This window comes from Ursus maritimus, unplaced genomic scaffold (assembly GCF_017311325.1).
Source record: "Ursus maritimus isolate PB19 unplaced genomic scaffold, ASM1731132v1 scaffold_2, whole genome shotgun sequence".
Classification (NCBI taxonomy): Eukaryota; Metazoa; Chordata; class Mammalia; order Carnivora; family Ursidae; genus Ursus; species Ursus maritimus.
Genome location: NW_024424452.1, coordinates 97658207 through 97673668, shown reverse-complemented (window position 1 = coordinate 97673668; position 15462 = coordinate 97658207). Strand labels below are relative to the sequence as shown.

General features: G+C 36.9%; 1 protein-coding gene across 2 annotated transcripts in view; it reads left to right on the top strand.

The window, feature by feature from the left end:
• Nucleotides 1-15462, top strand: part of DENND1B (DENN domain containing 1B) — a 243457-nt gene that overhangs the window by 220489 nt on the left and 7506 nt on the right. For both annotated transcript variants that reach the window (XM_040636412.1, XM_040636411.1), the window contains 2 exons: nt 14082-14155; nt 15136-15352. In XM_040636412.1, coding sequence (XP_040492346.1) covers nt 14082-14155; nt 15136-15352 — 291 coding nt within the window. The remainder of the gene's footprint in view (nt 1-14081; nt 14156-15135; nt 15353-15462) is intronic.

The window sequence follows — 15462 nt, the reverse complement described above, 5'->3', positions numbered from 1 at the left end:
TATTTTAAATATTTATAGTTAACATAATTATTTGGCATATGAATTGTCCTGAAAAATTGGCTTGAAAGTATTAATTCACAGTCATATTGCCTATAAACACAGATGAGTAATGAATACTGTGAATACATGGTCTTCTTTTCATTTATTAACACACTTCAGTGAGAGAGAGCCTTTCAGAATAGCTAGTACAATGCTGCCATTGGGTGGGTTGTATATAATGTCTAACAATGGAGAAATAATTTGTGTTTCTAGGATGACTTCGATATAGTATTTTCCAACTTAAAGGAAGTCAAAACTTCTTAAAGGAAACTTCCTAACATCAGTAAAAGGACTCTGTAAAGGGGTCAGTTCTGATTTCAAATATTGTATCTCTAAAATCTAATATGGAGATTTCTTTAGTATAATTCTAGAATAGTCCCCAACTTAATGTTAATTAAAATAAGCTTCCATTAGTGTAATTAATGGTGCAGTGTAGACCCAATGGACAACACCATGACAGAGAAACTAATTCAATTCAATAAAAACTACCTATCTGCTGTTCGATAGTCTACAGTTTTCAAGGTCATGTACCTCCCCTGAACTCTATGTCCAAGGACTGCTTTCAAGATCGTTTACCACCTATCACCTTACTAAGGACCATCATTTACAAATTCAGAAAGACTCTCCTTCATTGACCTTTGTATTTATTCTTCCTTTTCACTTCTTTACATCCCATTCATAACTAGGTACAAAGGCCCCATGTGGAAGTGTAAAAGATCTTGCACTTTGGAATATAACAAACCTGGACCAGAATACCAGCTCTGCCACTTGCGTGGTATTTGAATTTGAGCAACTTGCCTAACCTCACTAATCCTCTTAGAGAAAGAATCTGTAAAATGATGAAAGCTGTGTCCACTCCCACAGTTATTGTGGAGATTGGGGCTAGTGTAGGGATAGAATTTGTTTTCCCAACACTCACTAGAAATGTAGTAAGTATTAGGTGATACTGTTTCTATTCTATCCGCTACAACAGCAACCTTCACAAAATTGTAATGAACACCTACTGTGTGTTGAGAACAGGAAGAATTAGACCCATTCGTCAGCGCTTGGATGCTCTACTCTGGTTTTTCTTGCAGTTTTGTTGCTCTTGCTGCTGCACTTGTTTTTCCTGTTCTCTTTTCTCTTTGTGTTTCAGTTTGGATAATCCTTTTAGATGTGGTACATGTATATGTTGTGAAATGTTTACCACAATAAGGTTACTTAACACATTTTTCACCTCACAAAATTACCATTTCTTTCTTTTTATGGTGAAAACATTGAAGACCTACTCTCCATCAACTTTCAAGTATACACTGTAGTGTTGTTAACTATAGTCACCACGCTGTTCATTAGATTTCCAGAAATTATTCATCTCAAGACTGGCAGTTTGTACCTTTTGACCAACATCTCCTCATTTCTCCCACTCCCAGCCCTTGGCAACTACCAACCCACTTTCTGTTTCTATGGGCTTGGCTTTTTGAGGTTACACAGGTGAGATCAGAGAGTACTTGTCTTTCTCTGTCTGACTTATTTCACTTCACTTAATGTTCTCAAGGTTTATCAATGTCATCAGTAGCAGTTTTCTTTTTTACTAATGACCGAATGATACACTGTTGTATACATACCACATTTTCTTTATGCATTTATCCATCGATAGACATTGAGGTTGTTTCCATATCTTGACTATTGTGAATAACACTTCAATGAACATGGGGTGCAGATGTCTTTATGAGACAATGATTTCATTTCCTCCTGATAAATAACCAGAAGTGGAACTGCTAACCATATGGTAGTTCTATTTTCAGTTTTTTGAGGAATCTTCATACTGTTTTCCATAGTGATTGCACCAATTTATAGTCTCACCAACAGTGCACAACAGTTCTCTTTTTCCCACATCCTTGCCAGTGTTTATTATCTATTGTCTTTTTCATAATAGCCATTCTAACAGGTGTGAGTTGATATTTCACTATGGTTTTGATTTGTATTTCCCTGATGGTTAGTGATATGAGCACGTTTTCATCCACTTGATAGCTATTTGTATGTGTTCTTTGAAAAATGTCTAATCAAGTCCTCTGTTCATTTTTAAATGGATTATTTGTGGGGTTTTTTGGCTATTGTATGAGTTGTATGAGTTCCTTAGATATTTTGTATATTAACCCCTTATCAGGTATATGATTTGCAAATGTTTTCTCCCATTCCTTGAGGATGGAAGAAATTTTCATTTTATTGATTGTTTTCATTTTGTTAATTGTTTCTTTTGCTGTGCAGAAGCTTTTTAGTTTGATGTAGTTAAGCTTGATATTTCTTTTTGTTGCTTGTGCTTTTGATGTCATATCCAAAAAATTACCAAGACTAATTTCAAGAAGGTTTTTCCTCCAGGAGTTTTATGGTTTCTTACGTTTATGTCCTTAATGCATTTTTGAGTTAATATTTGTGAGTGGTACAGTTCATGCAGTTTTATTTTTTTGTGTGTGAATATCCAATTTTCCCAGCACCATGTATTGAAGAGACTATCCTTTCATCATTGAGTATTCTTGGCACCCTTATCAAAAATAGTTGACATATCTGTATGGGTTTTTTTCTGGACCCTTGATTCTGTTTCATTGGTCTTTATGTCTGTTTTTGTACCAGTACCATACTATTTTGATTACTGTAGCTTTGTAATATATTTTGGAATCAGAAATTGTGATGCTTCAGCTTTGTTCTTCTTTCTCAAGATTAATTTGGCTATTCAGGGTCTTTTAGTAGTTCCATACAAATTTTAGGATTGTTTTTCCCATTTCTGTGAAGAATGCCATTGGAATTTTGAGAGGCATTGCATTGAATCTATAAATCCTTCTTTAGTATGGACATTTAACAATATTAACTCTTCCAATCCATGAACATGGGATATCTTTCCATTTATTTGTGTCATCTTCAATTTCTTTCATCAGTGTCTTAAAGTTTTTGTTGTATAGATGTTTCACTTCCTTGGTTAAATTTATTTTTAAGTATTGTATTGTTTTGATGCTATAGTACATGGAATTATTTAATTTTTTTAGATAATTCACTGTTATTGTATAGAAATGTTAAGTCTGGATAATTTCTATTGATATGTTTTAATGTTCATTGATATTTTTTCTTCAGTCTACTGATGAGCAAATCAAAAGAATTCATCTCTTATGTTTCTTTCTGTCATTTCAGTTTGACTCTTTTTATGGATTTCATCTTTCTGCTGTCATCTCATCTGCTTATGCACATTGTCCATCTTTTTTTTTTTTCTTAGTCTTTATGTCTGGTAGTTCTTGAGTATTGGACCGCATGTGTGAAAAAGCAGTAGAGAATAAGTTAAATAGTACTTACACCCAGACATGACCAAGACTCTTCTTTTAAATGCTGTTAGTATAGAGATTGAATCCATCACGAGTTGAACTGGTTTGGATTTTGTTGTTGATATCTGATGACCTGCAGTAGGCTGCTATTATCTTGTGTTCAGAGTGGACTACTTCTAGTGGAGGTTCTAGAGGGTTTTTCTTAGTGTTTCTCCCTCACCCTTAGCTATATCAGAGTCACGTAGGGATCACTCTCAATATTTTTGCTCCTCCTCCAACAACTAACTTCTGTTGCTGGTTACTTGGTCCTAGCTTTATGGGTTTTCTGTGCTGTAGTCCAGCTCCATTCTTGGCAGGCCATGTGCCCCTGTGCCTCAGATTTTGGGCTTTCTTAACATCCCTCCACTTTCTTTCATGGCAGATAAACTTTCTATCTGTGACTGGTCTTGGGCGGTTTGGGGTCTTCTTGTCCCTCTCCACTGGTGATAGATTTCTGCTTGTAGTCAGTGTAGAGTCCTATGCCTAAGAGGATTTCCTGCTCTTCCCTAAAGGAGTTTTTGCTTTTATACTTCCCCCAGAAGTTTTGGGATTGAGTTTGCAGACTATCTGCCATCAGTTTATGGCTTTTGTTATATATAAATTAATGTTTTTATAAAATAAGTAGGGCTCTATACCTGCTCCCTGCAGTGGCCTCTCACTTCCTTCTTGCCTATACCTCCAAGGGGAGCTCTTTTCAGTTTCCTGTCTTGCCCCTAGTCTTTCTCTGTAGCACTAAGTAGTAGGGTTGCTTGATTTAGCAAATAAAATTATAGGATTTTATCTGTAGAAAAGGGTTTGTGAGTGCCAGCAACTCCTGCCTTTGAGACTGCCAACAATTCCAGACTGACATCTTAGCCCATACTTGGTCTTTAAGACTATTAAATCTTAGCAGATATCTTCTCCCCTGTCTATATGCCAGCTACTTCTTTCCTTGTGCTTTGCCTGAATGAAATAGGTCTTGTCTCTCATCTCTCCTTGGAGGGGCTTGTAACCCGTTGGAATTCAGTTTACTTGGTTGCCTTACAACTCAACTCTCTGATAGGTTCAAGAAGAATTATCATTTTGGGGTTTTGTTATGTTTTGTTTTAGATAACCCAGCTTTTTCTCATTGTTAGGATGGGAGTTGACATTCTTTTGCTGCTCTTTATATTCTAAGTGGAGGTGGAATTAGAAACAAAATGAAATAAAAGATATGACTCTTGGTTACAAGGACTTGGTAAGACAGGAATGTACTTAAAATGAAATACTACCTTTATAAGAGAGCATATTACAGGTGACAGCTGAGTGGTAGAGAATAAAGTGAATAAATCTGACCAAAAAGACAAGATCACTGTGAACTAGAAGAACTGGTAAAGGGTTCTTGGATGTGTCTGGACCACTTCAAAGTCAGCCCTCCTGAATTAGTCTCATGTAGCACTCAGCTGCTCAGAAATATAATTTTAATGCTTCTATGACATCTTATTTCCTTAGCCTAATAATAATAGCTCTCATCAGCTGAATTCATCAGACTTCACCAAACACATATCTTGTTAATCTTCCAATGTACTCTTTTGCCCTGACAGGAATATGTCTTCAGTATCTTTGGGAAAGTGTGTTTATCTTTTTTCTCTGCACCCTGCCATTTCACCTACCTGGAACATTAGCACTCCTGGTCATTCTGTAACTACCACCTGCTTTAAAAATTAGGTTAAAAAAATGAGTTTAAAACTTGCAATTGTAAGAAAGTCTTTCTCAGATTAATTCTGACAGTTACTTCTTCTGAGTCTCTCAGAACTTACTTATCTAATATAATTATAATGAAAGTCAGAGTTCTGTTCAAGGAATCAGAGCACCTGGGTTGGAGTCTTAGCTCTGTCACTAGTTGTCTAATCTTGCCCAAGACACTTTACTTTTTTAAGCTTTTGGTTCCCTATTTTGTAAAAAATAGGGAAAATGTTGACCAAAAGTTGTGGTGAATTAGGTATTTAATGGAAAACAGTAGAGTATGTAAAACATCTAACACACTGAAGCAAATCAATCATGGGTACGTCACTTAACTCTGTCCTTTAGTTACTACCTATAAAAAATCACAGCATGTGTTTTAAAACTCTGTTCAGTAAAATGCCATGCATTCTTAAGGTATAGCTATTATAATTATCTATGGTAGAGTTTCTTTCATTTATTTTCATATTATTTCGTCCAAGTATTTTATTTTGTTTTTTGTTTTGTTTTGTTTTTGTCTTTTTCTCTGAAGCCCAGGGGTTTACTGTGGACTTTGGGCAAGCAAAGTCACACTTCTGGATCTCAGTTACTCCAACTCTAAAATGGGGACAGTAGCACAGAGAATACCAATTTTTAAAAAAAAATCCGTATGTTAAAAGTATCTTACTTTTATGAAGTCTAAGAAATTATGTTTTCCCGTTCATCTGCCTATATCCCTTATTTTTCCCCTACCCTTTACCCCCTATGAATTTAAACTTGCCCAGTACTTTGCCTTATTAGTATGTGTCTGCCATCTAGTGACAAAAATGGTAACTGCAAGATTATCCGGGTCCTTGTGAGTCAGGGGAATGTTTCTCACCATTCAACTCTCAAGATGTGTTTTCTGGAAACAGTTGGGGTGAAAAAAAAGGAAACATTGATCTTGCTTATTGTAGCTGAACCAGATTTATTTCCTGAAGTCTCTTTAAACATTAAGTTTGATGGTTTTATGACTTGGGCCTTCTGCCTCTGTCACTCTATACATGTGCTTTTGGTTTTTCCTTCATATGAAATGCTTTTCCTTCTCTTTTTTTACCAGTCCATTTTCTTTATTCTCTTCAATGTCTAGCTGTAGATTGAGCTTCTCTAGTAAAATATCTCCTGCTGTCCAAGTGTTTACTTCCAAAATTTTATGAATTTTTATGTGTACTAGATGTGTATTGTTCATTTCCATGTGAGCAAAATTTTATTTTAAAATCTAATATGTTAGGACCTAGGAGTCCTATTGTGGACATATGACATCAAATGCCCCATCTTATTTTTAATTTCTCATATCAGAATGATATAAAATTCTCTAAAACTCTACTTATTTTGTTTCTTATTATGTCTTTTTGCATCCAAGAGATGTATACCCTTTTTTCATGTAGTACTGGCTCCCACAAAAGTTGCAAATGCTAATACTTATTTGCTAATCTGTACAGCCTGTTAGTGAAATTGTGAAATAATAAAGTGACCAGGGAGAATATTATAGCTGCACCCACTCTGTACAGTTCAGAAACTTCTAAACCTCTTTATTTGTTCCCAGAATTTGCCATTGTTTATAGTATATAATTATAGCTCTGTATTGTTAATATTGTTAATCTGTTGACTGAGCCTAGTTATTAGAAATATTACAACTTGACATTAATCGTGATTGGTATTAATGGTCATTTAAATAAGTTTTCATCTCTGATCAAAAAGTTTGACTTCAGTTATATTCCTACAATGAAGGATAAGTTTATATTTACAGCTACTTTATTATATTCAGTAATTGGCATTTTTACCACGTATTTATTGGAAATCTTGAGAGGAGGAATATCTTTTTCTTTTCTATGCCTCATGGTATGAAAGACAGTAGCATGGGTAACCGGTGTTCCATGGATCTTTGTGGAATGAAGAGATGCTAAGAATTTCTTAAAACTGAGATGTGGTTACTACCTTATTTTAAGGAATGCACAACAGCAGCTTTCAGTAGGTTCTCAAATATTTGTTGAAGGAAAATATAACAATAATTGGCTTTCTGTTAGTATCCATTTTCAGAGTCTGCAAGGTCAAGGTGTATCCCTTTCCTGCGCCCCCACCCCAACCAGTTTTTCGTCTCCCACTTTTTCTTGCTAGATCCTCTGATCCCCATTCCCTTAAAACCCTCCGTAATTTAAATTTATCCAGTCTCTTGCCTTCTTAGTATACATCTGCCATCTAGTGATCAAAAGGGTAATTGCAAAATTAATGCACCCTTAGAGAGCCCTGTGAACCAGCATAGGTTTTAACCCGCAGTGCTCTGATAGTGGCCTTTCATTCCATTATGTATCCTGTGATGTTCCCACCACAGGGCCTTTGCACATCTTGTTCTCTTTTATCATCTACTTGATACCTATTGACCTTTTAGGGCTCAATTCAAACAGCTTTCAGGGAAAGACTTCCCTTGATTTCCCCAACTAGGTCAAATTCCTCAAAGAAATCATACTTGAATACAAATTATTACAGTCGTAATTTAATGTTTATTTTATGACTGTTCAATTTAATTTATGTTTAACTTATTAGAATTTAATCTACATGAGGGCAGGGAGTCTTGTTCTTGGTCATCATTGTACCCTAGCATAAAACCCAATGCCTAGCACATAGAAAGCATTTCTGTAATCTTTGTTGAATGAACAAATGAATATAATGCTTTTCTGTACTTTATGAACACTAAAAATGCTTATATCAGTCCATTAGGATAGTTCATTGCATTATATAGTTTACCAGTTTTTTAATTCATTTAAATACTCAACAGAAACTACCTACTATGTATGGAGGTATTCATTTATTCAGGAAACATTAAGTGCCTACTTTAAAGAATAATTTTGTATAACTCCCTTATTTTATTTTGTTCATTAGCTAATGAGGGAAATAATAAGATGTTAAAAGCTGATATAGCAGATAATCCGAAGAACAGACACTTAGGAGTACTGAAGTGTATATGCTAACAGATACCGAAACCACCAATATCTATGCGATAATAATTGCATCTTCACTGGACAAAATTGTATCGCTATGGACATGAAGCTATTGCATTGCCACCAGTCCTCCATGGGTTGACTTCTGTCCCTATAGGGTTACAAATAGAGACTATGAATGGTACAAACCACTATAGTATCAGATAATCCTGGAAAGGAACGCTAGACAACAGCCACCATTCCTTCGAAAGGACACAAGTAATTTTTTGCCCATTTCAAAATCTTTTACAGTTTTCCCTATAATAGTAATCTGGAAGATAATTTTTGATCAAAAAAGGAAGGCTATTCTCATTAGGTTTGTCCTGATTATTTATATTGGAGCAACAAGAATGATAATTCACCATATAAGTCTCCTTGACTTCGCTTTATAAACTTAGAGCCATGCAGTATTGACCAGCTTAAGGCCAGAGAATTTATTTCTTTCTGGACGTCCATCCGTTCCTTCCTTCCTTCCTTCCTTCCTTCCTTCCTTCCTTCCTTCCTTCCTTCCTTTTAAAGATTTACTTATTTTAGAGAGAGAGACAGAGAGAGTGAGTGGAGGGAGGGGCAGAGGGAAAGGGAGAGAGAGAATCCCAAGCAGACTCCCTGCTGAGCGTGGAGCCTGACACAGGTTTCCATCCCACAACCCATGAGATCATGACTTGAGCCAACATCACAAGTTGGACACATAACTGAGCCACCCAGGTCCCCTTTTTTGGAAGTTTTCATAAGAAATCTCAGTTTGGGCTTATAAAAGTCTGCTATTTCCTATCTTGAGGCTAGGAAACCAAGCCCAAGACATTTTTCCACCTTAAGTTCTATCTGAAATACTCATAAATTAGGGTGAATTTCTTGAAGTTCTGAAGATTCGTTGTTCCCTGACTTACTTGGGAAGGCACTTGTAAGGCTGGACTCTGTCAGATGGGCACCAGGCAGGTTTTCCTGGGAAGGCATTGTTGCCACTGGCCCCATAAATATAGCCAAACTTTGTTCCAGTGTTCAGGTGTTCTTTTCCCCTGGGAAAAGCACTTATCTTTTTTTTCCTTTTCTTCAATTTTTTTTTTACCATGTTAACTGCTGATAGCTTTATGTCTTAATCACTTCGTAATCGTTCTTTAAAAAAAGCATCTGTTGTGACTCTCTTGGCACTTACTTTAGGGAGTGGGAGATAATCATTTATGGCAAAAGTGATTATTGCCCCTTACAGACTTTCATGTTGTACACCTCTTACTGTGAAATTTCTATCCAGATCTGAAATAGAAATTTTTTCTCTGAGTATGTATAATATACAAAACTAATTCCACTGGCATTTGTATCTGTTTATTACTAGTATGGTTAAAAAAAATAAAGATCTATACTTCTTCCCAAAAGTCAGTTGTATTTAAAAAAAAGTATATGCATTTTATTTTCATTCTGTGTATTGAGATTACTTTTCTCTTTCTTAGTCGTTTATATTTCAGTTTCTGTTTAGTTTAGTGTGCAGGTTTTCACTAACGACAGATCTATGATTTATGAACCCAGGTAAAGATGTACTGTTACTGGCTGTATATTACCGCCCTAAAGAATACACAATATATTTTCTGCAGTCTAAGCCTATTTGCTACCAATTATCCATAAAAGACTTCTATTTACAGAATTGTGGCCAGGTCCTTTTGCCCTGTGTTGTGTGTTCTGGGCATAGTGGAAACAATGCTTTATTTCCCCTGAAAGCATGGTGCCTGTGCCTGAGACCCGATCAGGAATGTAGAGATAATCCGGCTCCGTGAAAGCTCAGAAACTGATGATGCTCTTGTTCCGTAAGCTGCCATTTTTCTCTGTCTTGAATGTTAATCAAATTACAACTTTTTTCTCCCTTTGTTTTTCTTGTGTGACCCTAACAAATTATGTAATTTTATGTCATCAAGCAGTCGACACGTTGACGATGTGTTTGTACTTTGTCACTTCATCTAGAAGGTGGCAGTTCCTACTGCTGGATATACTTCCAGTAACTACTAATTAGGAACTTATTTCAGATTGCCAAACAATGTGTAAGTACATGTACGAAGAGTATAGATAGTACAAATCTTAACATCCATAGAAAGGAAAATATTGTACTAATCAGTTGTATTTCTGATTTTAATTCTAATTCTATTGTGAAAATTCATTAGAAGATACACCATTTAACAACATCCCTACTTAGAAATTGATAGAACCCTTGCCTAGCTAGGAAATAAAGAACCAAATTCAAACATACTTGTGAAGCTTATATGAGTAGCTTCATAAGAAAAAAAGTTGTAGTTAACAACAACACAAAATAAAACAACTGAGAATCTCTAGTATAAGCAGATGGATGTAGAATATAAACGTAACTTGTGAAAGAAAATGAACAAGGGACTAGCAACACAGCAGAGAAAGACATTGGCCGTGGTTCCTGTTCTTGATAAGGTGTATGACCTTGGGCAAATTATGGAGTCTCTGTGGTCTACCTCCGGATTGATCATGGGGTTCATGAGACTCTGAGCTACTTACTGGCAGAGACTCAGCCTCACTCAACTCTGTATTCCCAGACCCTAGCCCCACTGCGTGTGTATATGAGAGTGCTTTCCATGTATTTACAAACATAAATATTAAGTTACATATTTAATATCTTATCTTATATTCTTACATAGTCAGTGATTTTTTAAATAGCAGCGTGAAGTCTCAGCTCCCTCATAGTTTCATTTGTTTTTAGTTCTGATTTTTTTTTGGGGGGGGGGTTTGTTTTTTTGTTTTTTTTTTTTTGCAAAACTAGAATACATAACCCCTAGCTGTCATAATGTTAAGCATATACAGATGTCAATGCAAAAATAATGACTTGTTTTTAGAAACAAAGAATTGTACTATATTTTGTGAGTTTTGGAGAGGGTGGATGAAATGTATTTTCCCTTCAGAAATAATATCATAAGTGGTAGCTGTGTGCCTAAGCCATTTCCTCAATTTTTTTTTTAACTCACATACCTTAAACTTGTCGTAAAGTGATATTACAGTTATAGGCCCAAATACGTAGCTAATCACCAAACTCATGGAGAAACTCACTACACATTCTACCAGGGGTTACAAAAACATATTTCTCTCTGGGGCGCCTGGGTGGCACAGCGGTTAAGTGTCTGCCTTCGGCTCAGGGCGTGATCCCGGCGTTCTGGGATCGAGCCCCACATCAGGCTCCTCCGCTATGAGCCTGCTTCTTCCTCTCCCACTCCCCCTGCTTGTGTTCCCTCTCTCGCTGGCTGTCTCTATCTCTGTCAAATAAATAAATAAAATCTTAAAAAACAAAAACATATTTCTCTCTACCCATTCTTTCCTTCCTACCAGTCCCAGCACGGGCAGAGAGGAGGTGGATAAGTAAGGATCAAGTACTGTAGATTCCAGAGATTTGCTTATTCTTTCTGGCTGCAATAGAAGAAAACAGTTATCTAGGTTGGGAGATCAGAATCGGAAGACAGAAAGTTAGTCCTCTGATGATATAATGATTCAAGTCTCCAAATTCGGCTTTGCTGCCGTCCATTCAAAAACGTGGTTTGCAGCCATGGGCACCCATAGCACCCAGACTCTGGCCTTTAAATGTCATTTCCTACTTAAAAGAACCAAACTCCTACAGGAAGTGGCTGATTCCAGGTCTGATGCAGAAAATGTGTAAGTTGAAATGAGACATTATGTTAGACCAAAAGCAAGAAGCTTACTAAAGAACTTCTGAGCTCATGTTTAAAGGACACAGGAAACAACTTGAATGGGCTAACACAGACCAAAGATGGGACCATTAAAAAAAAAAAAACTTAAAAATTTATTTTATTGTGGATAGAACACTTAACATAATTCAAACATGTAAATGTAAAGAGAAGCTTCTAAGAATTCCTGGGTACCATGGGGTGTCTGGGTGGCACAGTTGGCTGAGCATCTGATTCTTAGTTTTGGCTCAGTTCATGATCGGACATCAAGAAGAGGGGCCCCTGGGTCGCTCAGCACAGAGTCTGCTGAAGATTCTTTCCCTCTCCCCCTGCCTCTGCCCCTCCCCACCGTGCGTGCTCTTGCACTCACGTGCTCTCTTTCTCTCTCTCAAATAGATAAATCTTTTTTTAAAAAAAAATCAAGAACAACTGTGATAGGCTGAGTCACATCAGATATATACAAATGATGATGACTTTTTAAAAACCCTCACAGCTCAGCTTTAGAGATTGGTAGGCATATACTCATTAATCTGGAAATTGTTGAACAAGAGGAAAGCATCAAGGATTTATCCTACCTCTGCTGTACACTTTGTATTTCAGAATAGCCAAATAGGTAATAGGATAAAACTCTTTGTAGAATGCCAACAAGTAAAGATAGAAGGAATGCTTTTGAAAGCATAATTTTGGAGGCCCTACTGCATAATTAATTTACCCAAGGATTATCATAGGATGCTAAAACCATCAAGTGAAAGAAAATTCATAATGGATGGTATCAGCTAACCTGAATCCTGAAACCATTAATGGATCTTAGAACCACCAAAAGTGAGACATCCTAATGTTATGTATCTCCTGGTGTGATGCAGTAAAAAAAAAAAAAAAAAAAAAAAAAAAAAAAAAAAAAAAAAAAAACACATCTCGACACATGTTGCATATTCTTGCCCAAACCAGAGAAAAACAAAAAACCAGAAACTGACTCTAACCAAGCTTCCAGATGTGACTGCCAGTTTATAGGAAGAGGATAAAAATCACATGTTCAAGGACACAAATGGCACAAAGGATGGGGAATGTGGAACTGATAGTCTCTGAAGGAGACTTGACAGACATATCAACCAAATAGTGTTTACCATGTTGAGATGCTGGCCCACATAAACAAACTAAAATATTTTGGGGGTAATAAGGGCATATGAGAGTGGTCTGAGAATAGAAGATATTAAAGAATAATTGTTAGTTTGTATGGTATAATAATGATATCTGTTAAAGATATATATTGAAGTGTTTACAGGTGAAATGATAGGTTGTCTAGCATTCGGTTCAAAACCTTGCTGTTCAGGGGGCGCCTGGGTGGCTCAGTCATTAAGCGTCTGCCTTCGGCTCAGGGCGTGATCCTGGAGTTATGGGATCGAGCCCCACATCGGGCTCCTCCGCTATGAGCCTGCTTCTTCCTCTCCCACTCCCCCTGCTTGTGTTCCCTCTCTCGCTGGCTTTCTCTCTCTGTCAAATAAATACATAAAAATCTTAAAAAACAAAAAACCTTGCTGTTCAGTGTGGGACCTTCAGATCCAGCAGCGCTAACTTCATATAAGAGCCTGTTAGTAATGCAGAAACTCTGGCCTCATCCTTAGCACCCAATAGAGTCAGAAGCTACATTTTTACCATAATCTCCAAGAGATTTATATGCATATTAAGTATCGAGAAGTACTTCCTTAAAATAATTGGGGAGACAGATAAAAGAAACGAGATTGGCAAATATTGATTGATGATTATTGAAACAAGGGGATAAATGCATGGGAATATGATTCTAAGTCAAGTATCTTTTTTTTTTTTTTAAAGATTTTATTTATTTATTCGACAGAGATAGAGACAGCCAGCGAGAGAGGGAACACAAGTAGGGGGACTGGGAGAGGAAGAAGCAGGCTCACAGCGGAGGAGCCCGATGTGGGGCTCGATCCCATAACGCCGGGATCACACCCTGAACCGAAGGCAGACGCCCAACCGCTGCGCCACCCAGGCGCCCCATAAGTCAAGTATCTTTAAACCAGGGACTGACAGACTAAATCAGAGTGTGTGTGTGTGTTTGTGTGTGTGTGTATGTATTCAATCCAATGATTTGTTTTGTGTCTATTGGTTTGACCTGTAAGTGTTGATATCAGTGTTGTCTGATTCCTTCCCCTTCTTACTGCACAGCTTGTCAAGTTATTGGGTAATATTAAAAAATCCTGAATTCATATTTCTTTTAAGAGTGTTCCTTGTCATATCAAGTTATTACTTTAAAATTTAGGAAAAAGACTTATTTTAGCGACTAATGCCATTTTCTGGTCAACTCCTCCTTCTAGGCGCGCTTAAAAAGACCTCTTAAGAGCCTCGATGGTGCTCTGTATGATGACGACTATGACGAGAGAGCAAGCAAGTAAGTCATGGTGGATTGTATGTCCTACTGAGTGTTGTGGCTGAAAGGCAGAAGTTTTAGGATTTCAAAAGATAAAAGATGTACACTCCTAGAGATCAGATTTCGCTCCCTTGCAATGTTCTTCAGTAAAAGGAACCAGTACTCATTGGAGTCTCATGGGGGATGAATCTTGAGATGGGAAAGCAAGATAGGCCTGAAATATCTTGTTCTTGGAAAGCAGTAAAGCCTACAGAAATATCTGCAGTAGTGTTAAAGGGGAAATAGAAGCCCACCTAAATTAGGCTCCTACCCTGCTAGTGAAAAGGGGCAGGTTAAATAAGAGAAATAGTGATATTAGCCAATTAAAACAAGTTGAATTGGGGGGAGGGGAGGGGTTTAAACCTGTGGTGATATCAGAAGAGGAAATTTTCATACAAAGTATTAAAAATTAATTTCACTATAAAGTAAGGGAAATAATAATAATAGGTATTTAGTTTTTTTAAACGATTTAAAATTATATGGGAGTGACAAAATGGGCAGTCCTTTTGCTCCATTAAGTAGTATATCTTTGTCTATATCAAGGAATATGCGTTCTTCTCTAAAATATAAATAGAGGGAAAACCACATACACATATTAAAAGTAAACTCGGGCGATAGCAAACCTTCCAAATGTTCCATCTACTATTTCTAAGGCCAATGTCCCAAATCCCAGAGAATTAGACTGTGTGAAAAGTGCTGCTTCTGCTTCCAGATCAATTGAGGTCCCATAGTTGTTTGTATTTTCTTAGTGCACATACTCAAAATTTCCCATATTTGAATTGGTATACACCCATCACTCTAAAGAATTTGACCATGAACCAATTCACCGTTTTGTTGTTGTTCCACTGAAAAGCACTTTGGTTTTAAGACTCTCTCACTAACTCAGTGTAACTGGGGAGATATTGCTCACATGCACTGTATGTGGCTGTGTGACTGCTAGCGTGTGCTGCACTTTCCTTCAGGTTGTCCTCTGAAGATGGAGAAGAAGCTTCTGCTTATTTTTATGAAAGCGACGACTCCATTGAAGCAAGAGTAAAGACTCCATACTCAGGCGAAATGGACCTACTTGGAGAAATCTTAGATACGTTGAGCACACACAGCTCAGACCAAGGAAAGCTGGCAGCAGCTAAGAGCTTGGATTTCTTCAGATCAATGGATGATATCGATTACAAACCTACGGTTAGTTGATTTTTTCAGCCTATAAAATTAAATGAAAACATTCTTACCCTTTGGTGTGAATTGCCTCATGTTACAATCTTAGTTGGTAGAAGCATGTAACTTCTAACAGG